General features: G+C 43.7%; 1 protein-coding gene across 1 annotated transcript in view; it reads right to left on the bottom strand.

Moving 5' to 3' along the window:
* FAM178B (family with sequence similarity 178 member B) overlaps positions 1–21428 on the bottom strand; it is a 425328-nt gene that overhangs the window by 286126 nt on the left and 117774 nt on the right. The window contains exon 12 of the mRNA XM_088443441.1: positions 4577–4709. Coding sequence (XP_088299567.1) covers positions 4577–4709 — 133 coding nt within the window. The remainder of the gene's footprint in view (positions 1–4576; positions 4710–21428) is intronic.

Raw genomic sequence — 21428 nt, forward strand, 5'->3', positions numbered from 1 at the left:
CAAGTCACAAGAGTAACTACTAAAAATGCGCTAATTAGTTCGCTAATACAAGATAAAAAATGGACTTACCAAGAGCAAATATCTAAGATGCAAAATCAAAAGGTCTTTGGGGTCGAAAATAAACAAAATCTAAAATAGAAGAAATTAGGGATCCAAAAATTACAAAATATACGAAACACAATGAAACAACAATTGAACAAAAGTTAGACTTCACAAAACTTACCAAATCAACAAACGAGGTCCCAAAAATATAAACCAACAAAGATAACGGAAAAAAAAACACAAATCTAACCAACAAACGAATCTCCAACCTCCAACTCCTTTCTACGCAATCAATAAACTCCAGCCAAGATAACCTCCAACAATCCAAAAATGCCACCTCGACTTGAGACACACCAAGCCATAAATAGTGTTTCGTTTCCCGCACAAATTAAGGAGGGATCATAGGGCCGCACAATCAATGATGCGGCCGCAAAATAAGGACGCATGTATAAATACGTCACGAAAACACATTCAAATTCTGGTGTATTTCTTGTTTGGACCTCAGACATGGCGACAGACCAGGGAAAAAATGCACAAGAGTCAGGCGGTAAGTCTTTCATGCATTTTCTATCAACGATTAATTTGAAACATAAGATTAGGCAAGTTGTGATTTTGTGAATTCTGTAAATTTACACAAATAGGTGAGGAGGATGACATGGAAGAGGCTGCTGGGCCCAGTATTCCGGCCAAAGCGGGCAAAAAAAAAAGGCAGCCACATTTCACAAGAAAGGAGATGGAGGTTTTGATCCAGAAGTGTGTGGACATCCTGCCACAGGCAGACAGGAATATGAGTCTAAGCCAGAAGTGGAGAATGTGGGAAGAGGTAGCCGTTGCTGTCAATAGAGTGGGTGATTATGTCCGTCTAGCCCGGGATGTCAAACGGCGGTAAGTAAACCCTTGCCCCCCCTAAAAACAAACCCCATTTTAAACCAAAGGATAATGGCTTCCATTTTTCCCCACAGATGGGGCGACTTCAAATATCGCCTAAAGCAAAAACTCGCGGACACGGCTAGGCATGCAAGGGGGACCGGTGGGGGTCCCACCCCTGTGTCATTGGAGTTGACGGATTTAGAAGAGCTGGCACAGGGGTGTGTGCAGCCTGTGGAGGTGTTTGGCGTGTCCAACATGGATACGGACATGCCAGACTTTGCGGCTCCTCATGTTGGCCCAGGTAAGTATTGTGATGTCACCAACTCTGAAATGCTATTGTGCCAATATGTAGATTCTAATGTAACTCTTTTCTCATTTTTCAAACAGAGACACAGGCGGATGAGTCTGCTCCAGAGGGAAGCCTTGGCCGCAGAATTTCTGCTGGCTCTGCAGGGGAGGAACCAGTACATCCGGCTGAGGACCCTGCAGAAGCCAGTCCAGGGCGTGCCCCCTCGCAGGCAGTGGGCCTCCTCACAGAACTCAATTTCAAATCGGATTTCCATACGGAGATTCTGCAGAGGATGGACGCCAGTCTGATACGGGTGGCTGAGGCCCTGGAGCAAAATGCTGCGGCCAACGTGACCATTGGTCAGGCCCTGGTGGAAAATACCAGGGCCAACATCCGCATCGCCGATGCCCTGGAGCAGCTCGTTCGCCAGCACATGGTGGAGCCGACCTCCCTTCCTGCCGGAACATCAGGATCCTCCACCTCTGGCACAACATCAGCCAATCCTCCAAATGTGCCTAGCCCTGTGCCTAGTCCAGAGGCCACAACATCTGCCTCTGGACAGGCCAGCCCGATGACATCCCGGACCCGGTCTGGCGCCCTCCCTCCCCCATCCAAACGGGTGAAAAAACGATGACAGCAATGGCGACTTTTCCCACAATCCTTCTGTGCTTGGCTCATATTCCTTTCTGGTCAAAACTTCCCTCTCCTTTCTTGTGAAATGTTTTTACATTTTTTTTGTATGTTTATGTCAACAGTTATGTTGGGCCAATTTGTTTGATTTTGGGACATATCTTTGGCAAAAAAAGATGTTCCCAAATTTTTAATTTTTTTTAATTTTGTTTGAGCATTAATTGAAACAAAAAATCTGACATTGGATTGTGAAATTATTGTACAAATGGGTTAAGTTTAATCCTGGACCAAAAGGCAAAAACTGGGAAAAAACAAAAAACAACAAAAAAAAATGGGCTCTTTAAGGAACGTTTAAAAAATCATACAACGAGGCAAATTCAAGAGGCAAAAATAAAATGGTGCGAAAATTAAAATATGATGACATTATTGTTACAATAGGCCCTAACCACCAAATTGAGGGCAAAATAAACCCTCACAAATGTACGCAAATTGATTGTGTCATCCTGACATTAGCAGCTCTGATTTCCACCTGCGTACGGTTTTGTGCTATCCCAAAAAACTGATTTCAAAACACATACCAAGCCGGTTTTCAATCCAACACTAATTGCTTTTCAGCCCTCCCGCGATTAATCGCAACAACATCGTGGAGTCCCGGGACGGAGGAGAAGGCCATCGCCAATGTGGTCGAGTAATCCAGACCCTAAGCTGTGCGAGCATTTTGAAGGGAAAGAGGATCATCCAGTGACGTATGAGTCGGTCCGAACACATTTTACGCTCGCATTTGCTAATGTATGTACGCCCCAAAAACGCCTCACCACGCCTGCGTTTTTCCATCTCCACCCCCGTCAACACCCAAAAACGCCCTGTTCTGTCAATCACATTTGACAGGTCACTTCCTGTACGCTATTTGACGAACGAGACCAAAAAAGCTCGCAATCTGCCGTACGCACATGCGCACTGTTACACCGACGCATGCGCGGTTATTCAACATCGGAACGCAACGAGCGTACTGCTGTTTGCGAGTGGCTCTGAATGAGGGCCTTTATCTCTAAGGTACATTCATATAACACACACACTAGATGCACCACAATAATAACATGCAGTATTCCAAATCAATTTGTACAGTTTGGACACATTTACCTTAAAGTACAATGGGCCTGATTCAGAGCCGGTCGCTATTTGCCGTCGTTCGTTCAACAAAAAGGGGTGGCTATTCAAATGAACCATTCTTTGCGGTCTGTTCACGCCTCTAGGTCTGAACGAGCGAACAAAACTTGCGGTCGTTTTTTGGGAAACTACGCCCCCTGGCCGCTCGCATCCTACGTCATGTCCGCTATTTATTAGATTAATCGAGTACATCGACCAGGGTATGAACTGCTCGCTATTCTTGTGGTTGGTTTTTGCTACCACAATTTTGCGAGCAGTTCTGGCTATAAAATAACCCAGTGACGTGCTCAATGACGCTGCTGTTTTAATTATGCACACCCATAAAACGCCCGTTTTGACATTTAAGCACGCCTGCGATCGGATCTCCACTCCCCGTTTTCAAGCACCTTCCCCTGTTACCACCCACATGCGCCTCTTTCTGTCACTCAAATTATCAGGCATTCGCTATTTTGCGAGCACATGAATTTCGACCGCACTGACTGGTTTGCGCATGCGTATAACGATCTGTACGCATGCGCAGTTGGGCAAACATCGCTCGGAGCGAACGAGCGGCCGCTTTCGAGCGGCTCTGAATCTAGCCCAATATCTGTGACAGCAGCAACTGAAGTGGCATTCAACATGCATTAAACACAACTATAACACCAGAGAACAAAGGATGTTTTTTTAAAACCTGTACAATATGCCCTAGTTTATATTATGGACATATAAAGCTGTCTACTAATCAATACGATGCAGACTGATAACATACTGTAGGCCACAGATGAACTGAAAGATAATACGGAAATCGATAATACGGATATCCATGCTTAAGTATTGATCAAGGTTTCCTTCAGGATATGCAGTGCACCTAAAGGATTTTGTTATTGATATACTATATAGCGAAGTAACATTATATTTTCCATTTGACTCTCTAAATGACAGTGTTGGTGCTTAGTGAAAAATATGTGAAGAATATTCCCATTGAAAAAAGACATAACAGCAATTAAATATCCTCATGAATATACTGTAGTTACTGTATGTCCGTTTCCTATTATTGCAAATTATGGTGTTATCAATAGAAGTTTATAATGTCTCTGGTCAGTACTATGCTGTAGAGCATGGCGTATCTATAATGGATGCACATATATATATATATTTTATATATATATATATATAGTTGTACTTACCTCTCCGCAGTCTCGGGAGTGCTGCTCTGCATCGCCGGCATGGTACTGCACAGCAGCAAAAATCACAGGGAAAATGGCAGCGCAGAAGACATGTCCCCGGGAAGAAGGCACGGACGCCATTTTCCCATAAACCTGCGCATGTAGCTACTGCACTGCCAGAGAAGAGGGGGCTCGTACTGAGTCTGCGCAGGGGACCGGCCCTCTCCTCTCTTACAACATAGAATATATTTACATGTAATAAATTCAATAATAGACAGCACAGGGTCACTATTACTGCATAGCCTATGCCCATAGTCTTACTGTAAGAAAGAGGAGACATTACAGAAGAGGACACTGCTAAATATATATTGTGAGACATGTTTCACTTAAACACCATAATGATTCTTAATTACAATAAATTCAGGGTTCGCACCTGGCACCTCTGTTCTTTCTTTCTTTAGTCCTCCTCCCAAGAGGGTGCAAAGCGAAGTGACTGGCTCCTAAGTATTGGAGAACAGACAATATACTTTCCAAACTGGGGCACCACAAGTACTGGTCGGCATCCGCTATGTACAAACATAAAAATGCACAATGTAAAAAATGAAAAGTGTTACGTCGTGTGTTCATTTTAACTCTACTGTTGATTTACTTAAAAGGCCAATTACAAGTTGTGGCACCAGCACCCAGGCTATTGCTAGGTGCCCAAACCCAACTGTTGCTTTTCAGGCTGGGGTATAAAACAATATCTCAAGGTACTTAAATTGAAAGTGTTACCCTACTATGTGCTTTGGATATACAACTTAGTTTCTAACATTTATAGAATAGAAAAGTAATTTTATATTATTACAGATATTAGAAGTTAAAGAGGAGTTACAACATTAAAGCACAGGTGCTTATATACAGGTCAGATAAATCCAGATTTTTTTTTCAGTAGGGTGTCTTATCATAGATAGATAGATAGATAGATAGATAGATAGATAGATAGATAGATGTTTCAACATAGATAAGAGCTGTCTTGATGTTTGTTCTGTTGAGGTAAGGTGAACTATTACCTACAACTAGCACAGTAACAGTGCCACCAAGTGGACAAATAGCGATCCATGCATCAGGCAAGTAAAATGCAAATGACAGTGAAGTCAGAGCTGACAATGAATATTATAAGGCACATTAACAGAGGTATCAGTGGCATTTTTTGACAGCAAATTGTCGTCTCTCATTCCAGAGGTATGGGGCAAAAAATAATGAATATTTAATTTTGTTGGTAACTGCAGATATCCTACAAAAAAAAAAAATTCTTAATTTTTACAACAATGCTTTAGTGTAACTATTAGATTGAACATTTTTTTTTTAGACATATAACAACATTGTGAGGCAGTTTTGAGACACTCACAGACAAACCCTTTAGACACTTGCGTATTTTATTGTTCAGCACTTTTTACAGTAAATACATAATGGGCCTAATTTGGAGTTAGGAATATGATTACAGGGGTAATGGGTTATAGTCATTCTTTTTTTAATTAATATTTAAATGTAACACTTTATTTACCCTATTTAGCACACAGAAGCACTGCACAGATCACAATGATCTGTGCAGTGCGTCTACTCACAGGCACTTCAGTTCAGTCCAAATACGACTGAACTCACACAATTGCAAACATGATTCCATACACCATTGAAAAACATGATTCAGTGAATGATTCAGTGGTTAACACTTGGCCAAACACAATTCTTAGTAAATTTGCCCCTAAATGGTCCAATATGTAAAATGACGACTTGTGTATAGGTCACAAAATCTTTACAAAGGACACTACTTTAGCTAAAGGCGAAACAGGACTTGGGGGAGAAGCATCAAACCTTCTAAAGTGGAGCAGTTACCCATAGCAACCAATCAGCTTTTACCTATAATTTATCAAGTACACACTATAAAATAATAGCTAGGAGCTAATTGGTCGCTATGGGCATCTTCTTCACATTTCCTTTTTAAAAGGTTTGATACACATACCCCTTAAAGACTTAAAAACATGAAACACTGACATCTCTATAAATGTACGAGTGCAATATTAATTATAAACTACACTGGAAGAAATGCAACATTATATTAGGGGTAATTGTTTTCTTAATTTCATTATAGACCTATATAAACTTATAAAGGCTTTAATAGTTTTTAACAAAATTACAATACACTGTCGCTGTGAGTGGGGTTAAGTATGGTAAAAAAAATAAATAAATGATGCTCTAGAAGAGCTTAGGTAACTGAGAGACTCCTTTCAATGAAACTGTTCAAAGTGGCAATCAATGGTACATCTTTTATCTGTATTACCATGCAGTGACACTAAGTGTTTAAGGAAGTACTCTTGTTTTACTCAGCAATAAAACAATGCAATGAATGGATGCCTACAACAAGCCAGTTTCGTATGGCTCACAGACATCAAACTGAAGTCCCAGAAAGCAGTGTGGATCCTTTCCTGAGTGTGTGCTGTGATGCCGCCCTGTAAAGGGCCTCTGGAGCTGAGTGTTACGAGCCTGAAGGATGGAGGCAGGCACCAGGTCTAGATTGCCTAGGTCATCATTTGTGAATAATAGTCAATGTGTTGATAAAAGCAGTTCAGTGTCTGTCCTGGGGCATAGGAAATGAAGGTCAGACTGAAGAGATTTGTGTCTCTATGGTAGACTGATGCTGATTACTTGTGATCATACCATAGCAAGAACTGCAAGCCCATAACACAAACAGCTTCAGTTGCATGATCTTTAGCATATGCATCTGCTTCTTATAATTCCTCCCCACTGAGCAGCTACTACCGGCTAAGTAATAAGAACATGACAGTATTAGCAGTGCAGCTTTCCCAGAGGCCAGTACGTGCTAGACAGAATGACAGTTTGCACTATAAAAGATAATAGGACATAAGGAAGGTAACTGTGGACTTTTTATAGTTGTATACTAATGCTAGACTTAATAAAGCAGAGTTGCCAAAACAATCTGATCTCTTTATTATATGTTAATATTCAGATGATGGAAGAACTGTGTATTGATGCATGAACATAATTAATATTATTTAGCGGAGTTAGATCTTCTTAAAGGTAAGTGTCTCTTTCCCTGCTGTTCCTAAACCCCAAGTGTTCCAAGCATGGGCTGGGTATTTCCATCCCGTCAGAGATTGTACATATTTGTAATGACAGCAGATAGGAATCTATGGATATAAAATAAAGCATTTTCTTAGCATAAATGTTTCATTCAATCTAAAAATATACAGCCATACTTCACAAAGCACCACATCCTATTTAAGTCAACGTAATGGCTCATTTTCATTTGCAGCATTCTAAGCTGCATTGAAAATGCAATAATAACCTAATTATGTGCCATGGATAATAATAATCCTCATTGTTTCATTCCTATCACTGTATAAGTCTGCTCAATAGCGCACTTTGGTTGAAGACAAGTAAAATATACTTTTGATTTCCTTCCAGATGGAAAAAGTGAGATAGCAGCGAAGGAAAGAGAAAATGTCGTAATGTAAAAGAATTACAAGGAAGAATTGAAATAAAAAGACAAAATTAAAGGAAATTTAAACTAAAATATTACCTCAGAATATTGATTCTTACATGTACCTAACGAATATAAGAGACTGTATCTTATTGAGTCTAGCCAAAGATGACCATGACCATTAACCTCAGTAATAAAGGAAATATATGTATCTACCATGACCAGCCCAATAACTAATTTTTTTTGCCCTAATTTCTCTTAAAGTGCATATAATGCTCATAGTGGGGAGAATATATTCCCTCTATGATTCACAAAGCTGTACAATTTATACTGGCAGGGCCCTCATACTTCGTAGAACTGTACTCCAATTGGTTTCCCTGGGGTAACTGTAAATGACACAGTAGCACAGCAATCACAGAGGGAGGAGGCTTGGTCCAGAGAATTATTATTACCATGGTTTGTTGTCCCATCAATGTCTTCAGCCACATCTGTAAACTACAAGTGCATATCAATGTGCAGAAAGGTAGAATAATCTTTAGTGGTGCATGCGAGCAGGGCTCTCTTACCTTTATGTCTGTCAGCTTACTACTCAGTTTTGTTCTATTAATGTTGCTTCCAATTGTAAAACACAATGGAATATGCTGAGCTATATAAGAAACTGTTGATAACTAAATACATGATGCAGAAGTGTAAAGGTCACACACCAACATCATTTTACTAAATCCACTTTCCATCAAATAAACCTTTCAGTTTTTCTCCCCAATCAATGTTTGTCTAGCCTCATTTATTAATTTATACTTTACATTCATAATGAAAGGATGGGAACATTTTATTACATTAATAACTATGAGGATGGATTCCTACCGGATAGCAGAATAAAACAAGTAATTGTTTTTAAAGTACATATGGCTCAGGATCCACTCTGGCTTCCTAGAGATTTAAATAGGATGCTGCAAATCCTGCTGGAACCTTCCACAGATCGCTGTCATGTTTCGAGTCACTGGTTGACTTTTTTTCAAGGCAAACACCACAGAGGCTTGTCCAGTCACTGGGGTTTGTTGACCCAGGTCAGGAACCTTGGTGCTGGCTACAGTATTAGGAGAGTAATTTAAGGTAGGCGGCTTGATGAAACTCCTCCCCATGCAAATTAGTAGTAGAATGGATGAGAGGCAGAATGCGGAGCCGGCTGGTGAGCTGCCTTGCCGCTTAGATTACTGAAACAACTAAAAACAGTCTTCTAGTGAAGAACTTACAGAAATATGAAGCACATAGCACAGACTGGATCCGACTTATAAATGCAGCAGGCACAGGAACAACAGGAGGTGAGTCTTCGCAAGTATTGTTCGCAGCTAAAGCTGGTGGGCAATATAGTTGGATCTTGTGCACAGCTTGGAATAGTTGGTACAATCTGACTAAGGTTTTGATAGTGGTAGCTGGATATGGCGCACCATCTGGCACTGGTGATGGAGTCTTGCTGGGAGCAATGCATAAACTGAGTTTACTGAATATGTCGCACAACCAGGAATAAATATTGGAGTCAGCGAGATATATATATAGTACTGTCTGGAATTGATGTTGACGTAAGCTGTATATGGGATGTAGTTAGCATTCTGACCATCGGGATCCCATGCCCAACCCCTGAATATAGTGTACAATATAGAATGATGTTGTAACTTGCTGTATGTAGCTCACAGTCTGAAATGGCTTTTGGAACTTGCTGTGTACAGCGTACAGTCAGGAATGGATGCCCGAACTTGTTGTTTATAGTGTATAGGCTGAGAAGTATGCTGGATGTCATACCCATTCCCCAGCATCCATTCCAGGCTGTACACTATACACAGCGTATAGCGTACAGCCTGGAAAGGATGCTGGGGAATGGGTATGAAGTCCTAGCGGCTGAATATTCCATATCCCGATGCCTGAAGCCCGAAGGCTGAAAATGCCGAGAGGGGTGGTAAGTATGCTAACCCTACCCCTCTCCCCCCTCTAACCCTAACCTTCCCTTAGTGGTACTTAATCCTAACCTCCCCCCAGTGGGGCCTAATCCTAACTTCCCCTCGGGGGTGCCTAAGCCCCCTTTCCCACACCCTAAACCTAACCCTCCCGGGGGGTGTCTAACTCCAACCTCCCCCCGATGGTGCCTAAGCCTATCCCCCCTCCCCGTAGCTTAACCCTAACCCTCCCCGGGGGTGCCTAACCCTAATATCCCCCTGGCACCCCTAAAACTAACCCCCCTACCATGTAACAGCTTACAGGGTCACGCTTACCTTCGTTGAGGATGCCCGCTGTTGGGATTTTGTTGTCGGGCTAAAGATAGGCATCGGGATTTCGAGACCTAACTTTAGTCTTGGGTCGGGTTACCGACAGCCGGCATTCCAGGCGCCGGTAAATTAACTACATCCTGATGCTGGAACTTGCTGTATATAGCGCTAGCTTCAAATGGTTGCTGGAACTTGCTGTGTATTCCTGGAATAATGAAGTAGTGGGAACAGACTGGGAAAGATGCAGGTACACTAAGCCAGGAGCCATACGGTAGGTCTCAGAGAAACGTTGTTCTGGCAATGAGTGTACTAAGAGAGCTGGTTTAAATAGGGCACCCTTCTTCCTGATAGACTGAGCGGACCAGGTGAGCAGATAGTGGAACCTGGATGGTAGTTAGACAGTTAGGTGATAGTGGACAAGATGGTCGGCGTTCATGCTCCGCCTAAATGAGAGATTAATTCGGAAGGACGCCAACCACCCTGCTGGTTGGCAGGCATGGAAGTCAGGGATGTCTCCAGCGGCCAGCAGGAGAACTGATGGCCGGAGGCAACACCACTGGCTAAGGTTACGGCATTTGGAACCCTGATGTGTGACAAGGCTTAGAGAGTGCATGGTCTGGGCCCGTTCATAAATATATATATACTAAATACTGATAGTGCATGCATGATAACGTACTAGCTTGATAACAGCAATGCACTATGGAGAATACACCATAGTCATGGGAATGCAGTATAATGTAACATGTATAATAATTAATGATGGTGATCCCTTTTATACAGTATATACACTATTAATGCACTGTACTGTACATGTAATAGGGGACCCTAGTACTTAATGAGAACTGCAAATTCAACTATCTAAGCATTTACCACTGGGATGACGTAATTGTCGGTGAGTGAATGAATGCAGAGCTACAGTGCCATTCCAATCACTTATGGAAACTGTTCATTGTGTTAAAGCCCACAGCCACCAAGAGGAGGAGACAGGAGTGTGTCGTGACTAGTCACTTTGATTGGCAGTAGAATATATTTTGGTGTAGTTTCTACAGAAGTAAAATAAGCACCTATGTTCATTTGTGGTCCTGTTCCCCCAGGCTACTGATCCTCTAAAAGAGGATAACATTGTATAATTTGAGTGTACTGTCTAAAACATGACCCATAAAGGAGTGGTGAGACTTCAGGTAATGGGGCCCACAGGGATTTTCCCTGTACTCCTGTGAGTCAGTCCGACCCACACCTGTAGCACCAGGATGTGACAGTGATGATTAAGCCAACAGGTTACCTTCATAGTAATTTCCTCTAGATACAGCCACACACAGGCAGCTGTGGGGGAAACAATGTGTAAGAAACTTGCTCCCTGCATTTAGCTCTGGCACAAGTACCTCCAAAGTGTCATGGGACTCACAGTTTTCAGATCTGTCTTGGGATCCTTGGGGCCAGTTTAAGCAGGGCTGTGGGTGAAGGGACTGGAACCATTCACACAGAACTCAACCCCAGCTCCCAACAGATTATCTAAAGATTGGACTTTACTACTGAGAACCTAGACTAATGCAACAGATGTGCATAGTACCGAACATGAAGTCTAGAAACTCAGAACCTGCATCAGAATGGAACTCAGGGCGAGCAACCTCAAGGGTCCAAATGCCCTGGAACCCACACCTCGATTCAAAGGCCTGGCAATGGAATCAGAATCTTTAACCCAGAAACCAGAAGTGCAGATACAGCACCCCAGAGCCCTGACTGAACCAGCCAGATGAACCTATAAGCTGCAGCCTACCTCAGTCCTGGAACCAGACCATGACACTCAGGAACAGCCCTAGTGTAGAAACTCAGAACAGGAGAAACCAAACCCCAGTTCCGACCTATGATTAGCAGCCAGGGGGACGGAGCAAGAGTTCAGATATGCTGATGCTAGAGAACCTCCTGGAACAACCGCAACAGATGGGAACAGCGAGTGCAGGCCAGGAAGGCTGGATAGCTACAGACTGATGAGGACTGCAGATACAGGGCTGCTGGTAGATAACAGGAGTCCGCTCAGCAGGTTGCAGATGATAGGTGGCAAACTGTAGATGGTCAGAAGTACAATAGCAACAACAGGAACAGCACAGTAATGACTGAAGCTTGGGGACCAGGAACTATCTCAGGAAGACGTTGCTCTGGCAAAGTGCTATTCTCCTAAAGGGGTTTAGATAGGCAGCAGTGGAAGTCAATAGGCTGTCATGATCATGTGACCACGGCTGCAGCACATGACATAAAGCACTCATACTTAGCGACTCCTATGTCCGCAATATCCCCATCACTGACTGGCGTTGACATAATCTCAGATGGGAGGAATAACAATCTCAACCTCACCAGCAGGGTTTGCCTTCAACGTTGCGTAACCTGGGTGCAAGGGAAGCTGAACCCAGAGGTTCACTATATTAAAGTTTTTGAACACTGATATTTGGGAACCCAGAAGAATGGCACATTGACACTTGGCTTCACATAAAATAAGGAATCACAATTTTACATGAAAGACATATATATGTAGTAAGGAAATAAGGAAATATTTGGAACTCAAGAAATGAAAAAAATAAATAAATCAAACAATATACAAATAAAATAAGGTACACATGAACTAAAAAGGTAATTACAGATGTAACAACTAAACTGCAACTTTTTTGAAAATCATGAAGGTGTTTTCCATAAACTTTTTGTGGTACTTAAGTTGTGTAAATTGCTTCTTATTAGCGTCTTTGCATAAGTGGTGAAGAATGGCATTAAACAGTGTTTTTTGGTGGAAATATGTAGTCCAGTCAAATTTGGGGTACATGAATATGGGTGCTAGCATATTTTTATGTCTCTAAAGTGAAGTTTTAAAAATGTAAAATCGCACCTGTTGCATATACCTGCAATCCCAAAAACACCTGACCCATCCTTGCAGACCGCTGAGATGGCTATTTCACTAGTTTTTATGCTTGTCCCCCCACTTTGTACTTTTTCGCCCCCAAAATGAAAGTACTTTTTTTGGATGTTCTTACGTTTTTTCCCTGGATTTTGTGATGCAGTTGTCCTTTGGGGGCTGTCCCAATGGTTCTGAGAGGTTTCCCCACCTTTGTACCCCAAAATAAAAATGTTGCACTTCTTTTCACCTGCTATTCTTAGGCGAATCTTTTTCGCTTATTACATTGCATTGACTTTCCGCGTAGGCGAAAACAATCTGGAATTGAATTTGGAGATAAGTTACGACCACGTGAAAAGCCCCGATCCGCGATACTTTTCCGCAGAAAAAGGCTTTTCGCTTCTGATTGAATATGGCCCAAAGTATTTGTCACTAACTATAAATACTTCAGTTATTTACAGAATACTAATTGGCTCAGTAATACAGAGCCTTTGATAAGTATTAATGTCTAATGGTGGGCCTAAGCTCCATTCAAGGGCTAACAAAAAATGGACATTGATATTGACGTAATGGATTAATTGAAAGTTTTTACTTTGTAATTAACTCCTATATCATTGAACACTGTCAACAGATCCATATTTAAGTAAGACTAATGGGCCTATTTATCAGAATACCAAGTAATGTAGTCCAATTTACCAAGCTCCAATAAGCTTAGCTTTTTGGAGTTTGGCCCTGTTAGCTAACACAATCTTCAGATGGCACTACTTATAAGCTACCTGTTTGCTCTGGAAAAATCTCTTGGATCCATCCCTGCCACCAAATACTGTGTGCAAACGCAGACCTATGGCAAAGCATGTGCAGCAGGTACAATGTGGTAGATGTACGAAGCCTAGAAGCAGTATCAGCGCACGTTATGTGTGCTGATACTGCTTCTCCCCGATGTATGATCGGGGGTCTGGGCGGTAAATGACAGGGGCGCTATGCACCCCTGTCATTATCGGCGCTGCTATCTACAAGATAGCAGCACGGAGCGGCAGGGCTATGTACGAATGGTCATACCGCATGACCGTTCGGCCGGCTGTAGCTGTCATTATCGACAACTACAGCCTGGCGCTAGCCTATCCTCACAGCAGGGACAGCGCTGTCCCTGCTGGGGCTGCTACCGGCTCCAGGGCTGCACGTGAGGATCTCGCGATACTTGCTGATGCGCTGCTGTCTCTAGCGGGTAGCGCCGGAGGGGGGAGTTAACGCTCCCCCTCTCCGGCCGATGAGATGTTCTTACATCTCATCGGTAGTAGGTCCTGCTTCGCCTCGGTAAAGAGGCGAAGCAGGAAGCGGTATAGCGGCACGTTAAGTGCCGCTATCATACATCTACCCCACCGTGTCTAAACCTAGCAGTAAAGTGATAGCTAAAGCTCACACTTTTCTATTTACTCTTCACTGGAATGGGCTCTTACCAGAGCCACTGTCCCGGCAGGAGAATTTTTAAATGGCCCCGAAAACAGATCTGTTATATGTGCGAATAGCAGGGAAAACAGTTGAAATTAATCTGGACCAAATGAAGTTCAGTCATATATAGACCCATTAATTTTTTAACACTATTGAAAAGTGGTAGATGACAAGGAAAAGATCAAACTGTATAATCTGCTCTGTGTGATCAAAGAGAGTGCATTGTGTGCCATGAACTAATATTAAGCGTGTCAAGTTCCACATCATTAAAGTCAAAACCACCAAGCAAGCAAAATTAGATTTTTGTTTAATTTCTATTCTAACTACATATGAAATGTGGTGATGTATGAAATACCAGGGGGCTATGGCAGTAGGTTCAAAGTGTTGTGTAGATAAGCCAGGCAGTGCTAGTTAGCGTGCCCAGATGAAGTCATGTTACAGGAAATGACTAATGGGCCACGTCACCGCAAGGACAATTTAAGCCGAATTATCCATAACAGTTGTCTCATGACCATTATCACCATGTCCTCATCTGGCAGCTTCTCCTTGGACATAGAACTGTCCAGTGCTGTATTTTATGATCCATTTGCAGAAAGAGCCATGCATTACAAGAATACATGCGGTGGACCCTTCAGTGTTTGGGCCTCCTGCCTATCCTTATACTTTGCTTATGCTGAGATACCGCTGCTTTTTAATAAAATCTCACTTTAAACTCCACATTACATGAACATCTGGAGACAAAAATAAAAATACAGAGGATTGGCAGACCAGCTATTCTTATAAACAGAATAAACAAACATGCATGACAGAGCCAGAACTGTAGATCATTTTAAACTATATAAACATAGAAGAGCTAATGGTTTCAATGTTAATGTGTCTGCTGATATTGAAATAATGAATAGCTAAAAGAAAAAATAAAATACAATTACTTGTTTGCTCAAATACCTTACATTTTATGTATTTTGAGGCAACCTAATTTTTCTCTTTATAAAACTTATGTTTATCAATATACCTGTACTAAATAAATCTGTATACAGCTGTTTTACTAACCCACTGTGTCTCTTCTGGTTTTTATGTTTGTACCTATCATATATCTCAAACAAATATAGTAGACCAAAACGTGGTCAGTCTAAAGAGTGGCTTTTACTCTATGTCTAAACACTCCAAGAAAACGAAGTTGACACTCCCCTGTTTGCTGGGATGCTGCCTGACTCCACCCCCAAGTGGCCGGGCACTGCAAGTAATCTCACAGAAGGAGATCTGTACATGCACAGATTTTCAAACATCAGAGTTGTACGTAAACCATTGGATTTGCATATAACTCTGAATCAGCCCCTATGTGTGCCCAAGATTCCTGGCTTCTGTCTGGTGGACAGAAGCTAATTGGCAACATTGTCAGAGCACCTGTGAGAGGCTGATATAAGGTGTGTCAGTTGCTAATCTCAGTCTCACACTACCTGGGGAAACAGACAGCGGGACTGTAGAGAAACACAGTGATCACTGGCTGTAAGTAACATGCCAATACTGTTGTTTTGTAAGGTCCCTCTACTCTGAGAAAGGGAATCATTTGTTTAGTTAGAGCCAGACTGGCTAGTCTTTTCTTTTATGTTTTATTAATCTTTATGCCGCAAATACAACTAGCTGCAGAAACTTATACAAAGGTTTTCAACTGATGTACAGTACTACTAATTGGCTGCTGTGTGAAAGTGCACCCTTCTACCCCAAGCAGGGCCGGATTTATCAATAGGCAACCTAGGCACCCACCTAGGGCCCGGTGGGTCACAAGGGACCCTGGGGATTAGTCGCTGTCACTCACAACAGCTAGGTCCGGATGTAGCGGCAGGAAGTCTTCGTCGGTATCTTCTCCTACTTTTCACTTAGGAGTACTTGCCTCCAGGCGCCAGCAGGGGGTGCTGAGAGGATTTTCCTTAGTGTAGTCCTGATTCCTGGGCAGCTATCCTCTACTATTACAGTACAGGCAGCATGGGGGCTATTACATACTGTGTGTCCCTGCCCTCAGATGACGTTTTACTGCTCTGCCACAGTGTACTGTGACAGGGAGACAGGTGAGTCATTTGAGTTTTGTATAGGGGGAGAAAGAGGAGGGATACTGTGCATGCTGCCAAGTGTAATTTGCTGTGTGAGTGCTAGTGATGCAGTGTGTGCTGAGTGAGTGCTAGTGATGCAGTGTGTGCTGAGTGAGTGCTAGTGATGCAGTGTGTGCTGAGTGAGTGCTAGTGATGCAGTGTGTGCTGAGTGAGTGCTAGTGATGCAGTGTGTGCTGAGTGAGTGCTAGTGATGCGGTGCGTGCTGAGTGAGTGATATAGTGATGCGGTGTGTGCTGAGTAAGTGATATAGTGATGCGGTGTGTGCTGAGTGAGTGATAGTGATGCGGTGTGTGCTGAGTGAGTGATAGTGATGCGGTGTGTGCTGAGTGAGTTATAGAGTGATGCGGTGTGTGCTGAGTAAGTGATATAGTGATGCGGTGTCTGCTGAGTGAGTTATATAGTGATGCGGTGTGTGCTGAGTGAGTGATAGAGTGATGCGGTGTGTGCTGAGTGAGTGATATTGATGCGGTGTGTGCTGAGTAAGTGATATAGTGATGCGGTGTGTGCTGAGTGAGTGATAGAGTGATGCGGTGTGTGCTGAGTGAGTGATAGTGATGCGGTGTGTGCTGAGTAAGTGATATAGTGATGCGGTGTGTGCTGAGTGAGTGCTAGTGATGCGGTGTGTGCTGAGTGAGTGCTAGTGATGCGGTGTGTGCTGAGTGAGTGATATAGTGATGCAGTGTGTGCTGAGTGAGTGCTAGTGATGCGGTGTGTGCTGAGTGAGTGATAGTGATGCGGTGTGTGCTGAGTGAGTGATAGAGTGATGCGGTGTATGCTGAGTGAGTGCTAGTGATGCGGTGTGTGCTGAGTGAGTGCTAGTGATGCGGTGTGTGCTGAGTGAGTGATAGTGATGCAGTGTGTGCTGAGTGAGTGATATAGTGATGCGGTGTGTGCTGAGTAAGTGATATAGTGATGCGGTGTGTGCTGAGTGAGTTATATAGTGATGCGGTGTGTGCTGAGTGAGTGATAGAGTGATGCGGTGTGTGCTGAGTGAGTGATAGTGATGCGGTGTGTGCTGAGTAAGTGATATAGTGATGCGGTGTGTGCTGAGTGAGTGATAGAGTGATGCGGTGTGTGCTGAGTGAGTGATAGTGATGCGGTGTGTGCTGAGTAAGTGATATAGTGATGCGGTGTGTGCTGAGTGAGTGATATAGTGATGCAATGTGTCTTCTGCATGAGTGATATAGTGATGCAGTGTGTGCTGAGTGAGTGATAGAGTGGTGCTGAGTGAGTGATAGTAATGCAGTGTGTGCTGAGGGTGATATAGTGATGCTGTGCATGCTGAGTGAGTGAAATAGTGATGCTGTGCGTGCTGAGTGAGTGATATAGTGATGCGGTGTGTGCTGAGTGAGTGATATAGTGATGCTGTGTGTGCTGAGTGAGTGATATAGTAATGCTGTGCGTGCTGAGTGAGTAATATAGTGATGCGGTGTGTCTGCTGCATGAGTGATATAGTGATGTGGTGTGTGCTGAGTGAGTTATAGAGTGATGCGGTGTGTGCTGAGTGATAGTGATGCGGTGTGTGCTGAGTGAGTGATAGAGTGCAGTGTGTGCTGAGTAAGTGATATAGTGATGCGGTGTGTGCTGAGTGAGTGATATAGTGATGCAGAGTGAGTGATATAGTGATGTGGTGTGCACTGAGTGAGTGATATAGTGATGCTGCGTGTGCTGAGTGAGTGATAGTGATGCTGTGTCTGCTGCATGAGTGATATATTGTGATGCGGTGTGTGCTGAGTGAGTGATATAGTGATGCGGTGTGTGCTGAGTGAGCTACAGAGTGATGCTGAGTGAGTGATAGTGATGCAGTGTGTGCTGAGAGTGATAGAGCGATGCTGTGTGTGCTGAGAGTGATAGAGTTATGCTGTGCGTGCTGAGTGAGTGATATAGTGATGCGGTGTGTCTGCTGCATGAGTGATATAGTGATGTGGTGTGTGCTGAATGAGTTATAGAGTGATGCGGTGTGTGCTGAGTGAGTGATAGTGATGCGGTGTGTGCTGTGAGTGATAGTGATGCGGTGTGTGCTGTGAGTGATAGTGATGCAGTGTGTGCTGAGTGAGTGATATAGTGATGCTGTGCATGCTGAGTGATAGAGTGATATGGCGGTGTGTGCTTGAGTGAGTGATAGTGATGCGGTGTGTGCTGAGTGAGCGATAGTGATGCGGTGTGTGCTGTGAGTGATATAGTGATGCTGTGTGTGCTGAGTGAGTGATATAGTGATGCGGTGTGTGCTTGAGTGAGTGATAGTGATGCGATGTGTGCTGAGTGAGCGATAGTGATGCGGTGTGTGCTGTGAGTGATAGTGATGCAGTGTGTGCTGAGTGAGTGATATAGTGATGCTGTGCGTGCTGAGTGAGTGATATAGTGATGCGGTGTGTCTGCTGCATGAGTGATATAGTGATGCGGTGTGTGCTGAGTGACTTACAGAGTGATGCTGAGTGAGTGATAGTGATGCGGTGTGTGCTGAGAGTGATAGAGCGATGCTGTGTGTGCTGAGAGTGATAGAGTGATGCTGTGTGTGCTGAGTGAGTGATATAGTGATGCTGTGTCTGCTGCATGAGTGATATATTGTGATGCGGTGCGTGCTGAGTGAGTGATATAGTGATGCGGTGTGTGCTGAGTGAGTGATATAGTGATGCTGTGTGTGCTGAGTGAGTGATATAGTAATGCTGTGCGTGCTGAGTGAGTAATATAGTGATGCGGTGTGTCTGCTGCATGAGTGATATAGTGATGTGGTGTGTGCTGAGTGAGTTATAGAGTGATGCGGTGTGTGCTGAGTGAGTGATAGAGTGCAGTGTGTGCTGAGTAAGTGATATAGTGATGCGGTGTGTGCTGAGTGAGTGATATAGTGATGCAGAGTGAGTGATATAGTGATGTGGTGTGCACTGAGTGAGTGATATAGTGATGCTGCGTGTGCTGAGTGAGTGATAGTGATGCTGTGTCTGTTGCATGAGTGATATATTGTGATGCGGTGTGTGCTGAGTGAGTGATATAGTGATGCGTGTGTGCTGAGTGAGCTACAGAGTGATGCTGAGTGAGTGATAGTGATGCAGTGTGTGCTGAGAGTGATAGAGCGATGCTGTGTGTGCTGAGAGTGATAGAGTTATGCTGTGCGTGCTGAGTGAGTGATATAGTGATGCGGTGTGTCTGCTGCATGAGTGATATAGTGATGTGGTGTGTGCTGAATGAGTTATAGAGTGATGCGGTGTGTGCTGAGTGAGTGATAGTGATGCGGTGTGTGCTGTGAGTGATAGTGATGCGGTGTGTGCTGTGAGTGATAGTGATGCAGTGTGTGCTGAGTGAGTGATATAGTGATGCTGTGCATGCTGAGTGAGTGATAGAGTGATATGGCGGTGTGTGCTTGAGTGAGTGATAGTGATGCGGTGTGTGCTGAGTGAGCGATAGTGATGCGGTGTGTGCTGTGAGTGATATAGTGATGCTGTGTGTGCTGAGTGAGTGATATAGTGATGCGGTGTGTGCTTGAGTGAGTGATAGTGATGCGATGTGTGCTGAGTGAGTGATAGTGATGCGGTGTGTGCTGAGAGTGATAGAGCGATGCTGTGTGTGCTGAGAGTGATAGAGTGATGCTGTGTGTGCTGAGTGAGTGATATAGTGATGCAATGTGTCTTCTGCATGAGTGATATAGTGATGCGGTGTGTGCTGAGTGAGTGATAGAGTGATGCTGTGTGTGCTGAGTGAGTGATAGAGTGATGTTGTGCGTGCTGAGTGAGTGATATAGTGATGTGGTGTGTCTGCTGCATGAGTGATATACTGATGTGGTGTGTGCTGAGTGAGTTATAGAGTGATGCGGTGTGTGCTGAGTGAGTGATAGTGATGCGGTGTGTGCTGTGAGTGATAGTGATGCGGTGTGTGCTGTGAGTGATAGTGATGCAGTGTGTGCTGAGTGAGTGATATAGTGATGCTGTGCATGCTGAGTGAGTGATAGAGTGATATGGCGGTGTGTGCTTGAGTGAGTGATAGTGATGCGGTGTGTGCTGAGTGAGCGATAGTGATGCGGTGTGTGCTGTGAGTGATATAGTGATGCTGTGTGTGCTGAGTGAGTGATATAGTGATGCGGTGTGTGCTTGAGTGAGTGATAGTGATGCGATGTGTGCTGAGTGAGTGATAGTGATGCGGTGTGTGCTGAGAGTGATAGAGCGATGCTGTGTGTGCTGAGAGTGATAGAGTGATGCTGTGTGTGCTGAGTGAGTGATATAGTGATGCAATGTGTCTTCTGCATGAGTGATATAGTGATGCGGTGTGTGCTGAGTGAGTGATAGAGTGATGCTGTGTGTGCTGAGTGAGTGATAGAGTGATGTTGTGCGTGCTGAGTGAGTGATATAGTGATGTGGTGTGTCTGCTGCATGAGTGATATACTGATGTGGTGTGTGCTGAGTGAGTTATAGAGTGATGTGGTGTGTGCTGAGTGAGTGATAGTGATGCGGTGTGTGCTGTGAGTGATAGTGATGCGGTGTGTGCTGTGAGTGATAGTGATGCAGTGTGTGCTGAGTGAGTGATATAGTGATGCTGTGCATGCTGAGTGAGTGATATAGTGATGCGGTGTGTGCTGAGTGAGTGATATAGTGATGCAATGTGTCTTCTGCATGAGTGATATAGTGATGCGGTGTGTGCTGAGTGAGTGATAGAGTGATGCTGTGTGTGCTGAGTGAGTGATAGAGTGATGCGGCGGTGTGTGCTTGAGTGAGTGATAGTGATTCGGTGTGTGCTGAGTGAGCGATAGTGATGCGGTGTGTGCTGTGAGTGATATAGTGATGCTGTGTGTGCTGAGTGAGTGATATAGTGATGCGGTGTGTCTGCTGCATGAGTGATATAGTGATGCGGTGTGTGCTGAGTGAGTTACAGAGTGATGCTGAGTGAGTGATAGTGATGCGGTGTGTGCTGAGTGAGTGAAAGAGTGGTGCAGCGTGTGCTGAGTGAGTGATAGTGATTCGGTGTGTGCTGAATGAGTGCTAAAGTGATAGAGTGGTGCAATGTGTGCTGATTGGGTTTTATAGTGATGTAGTGTAATGTCAATGATAGTGTTTGTGGTGTGTGCTGTGAGTGATATAGTGATGCGGTGTGTGCTTAAGTGAGTGATAGAGGGATGC

Source organism: Taudactylus pleione, unplaced genomic scaffold (genome assembly GCF_031769625.1).
Source record: "Taudactylus pleione unplaced genomic scaffold, aTauple2 ptg000329l, whole genome shotgun sequence".
Taxonomy (NCBI): Eukaryota; Metazoa; Chordata; class Amphibia; order Anura; family Myobatrachidae; genus Taudactylus; species Taudactylus pleione.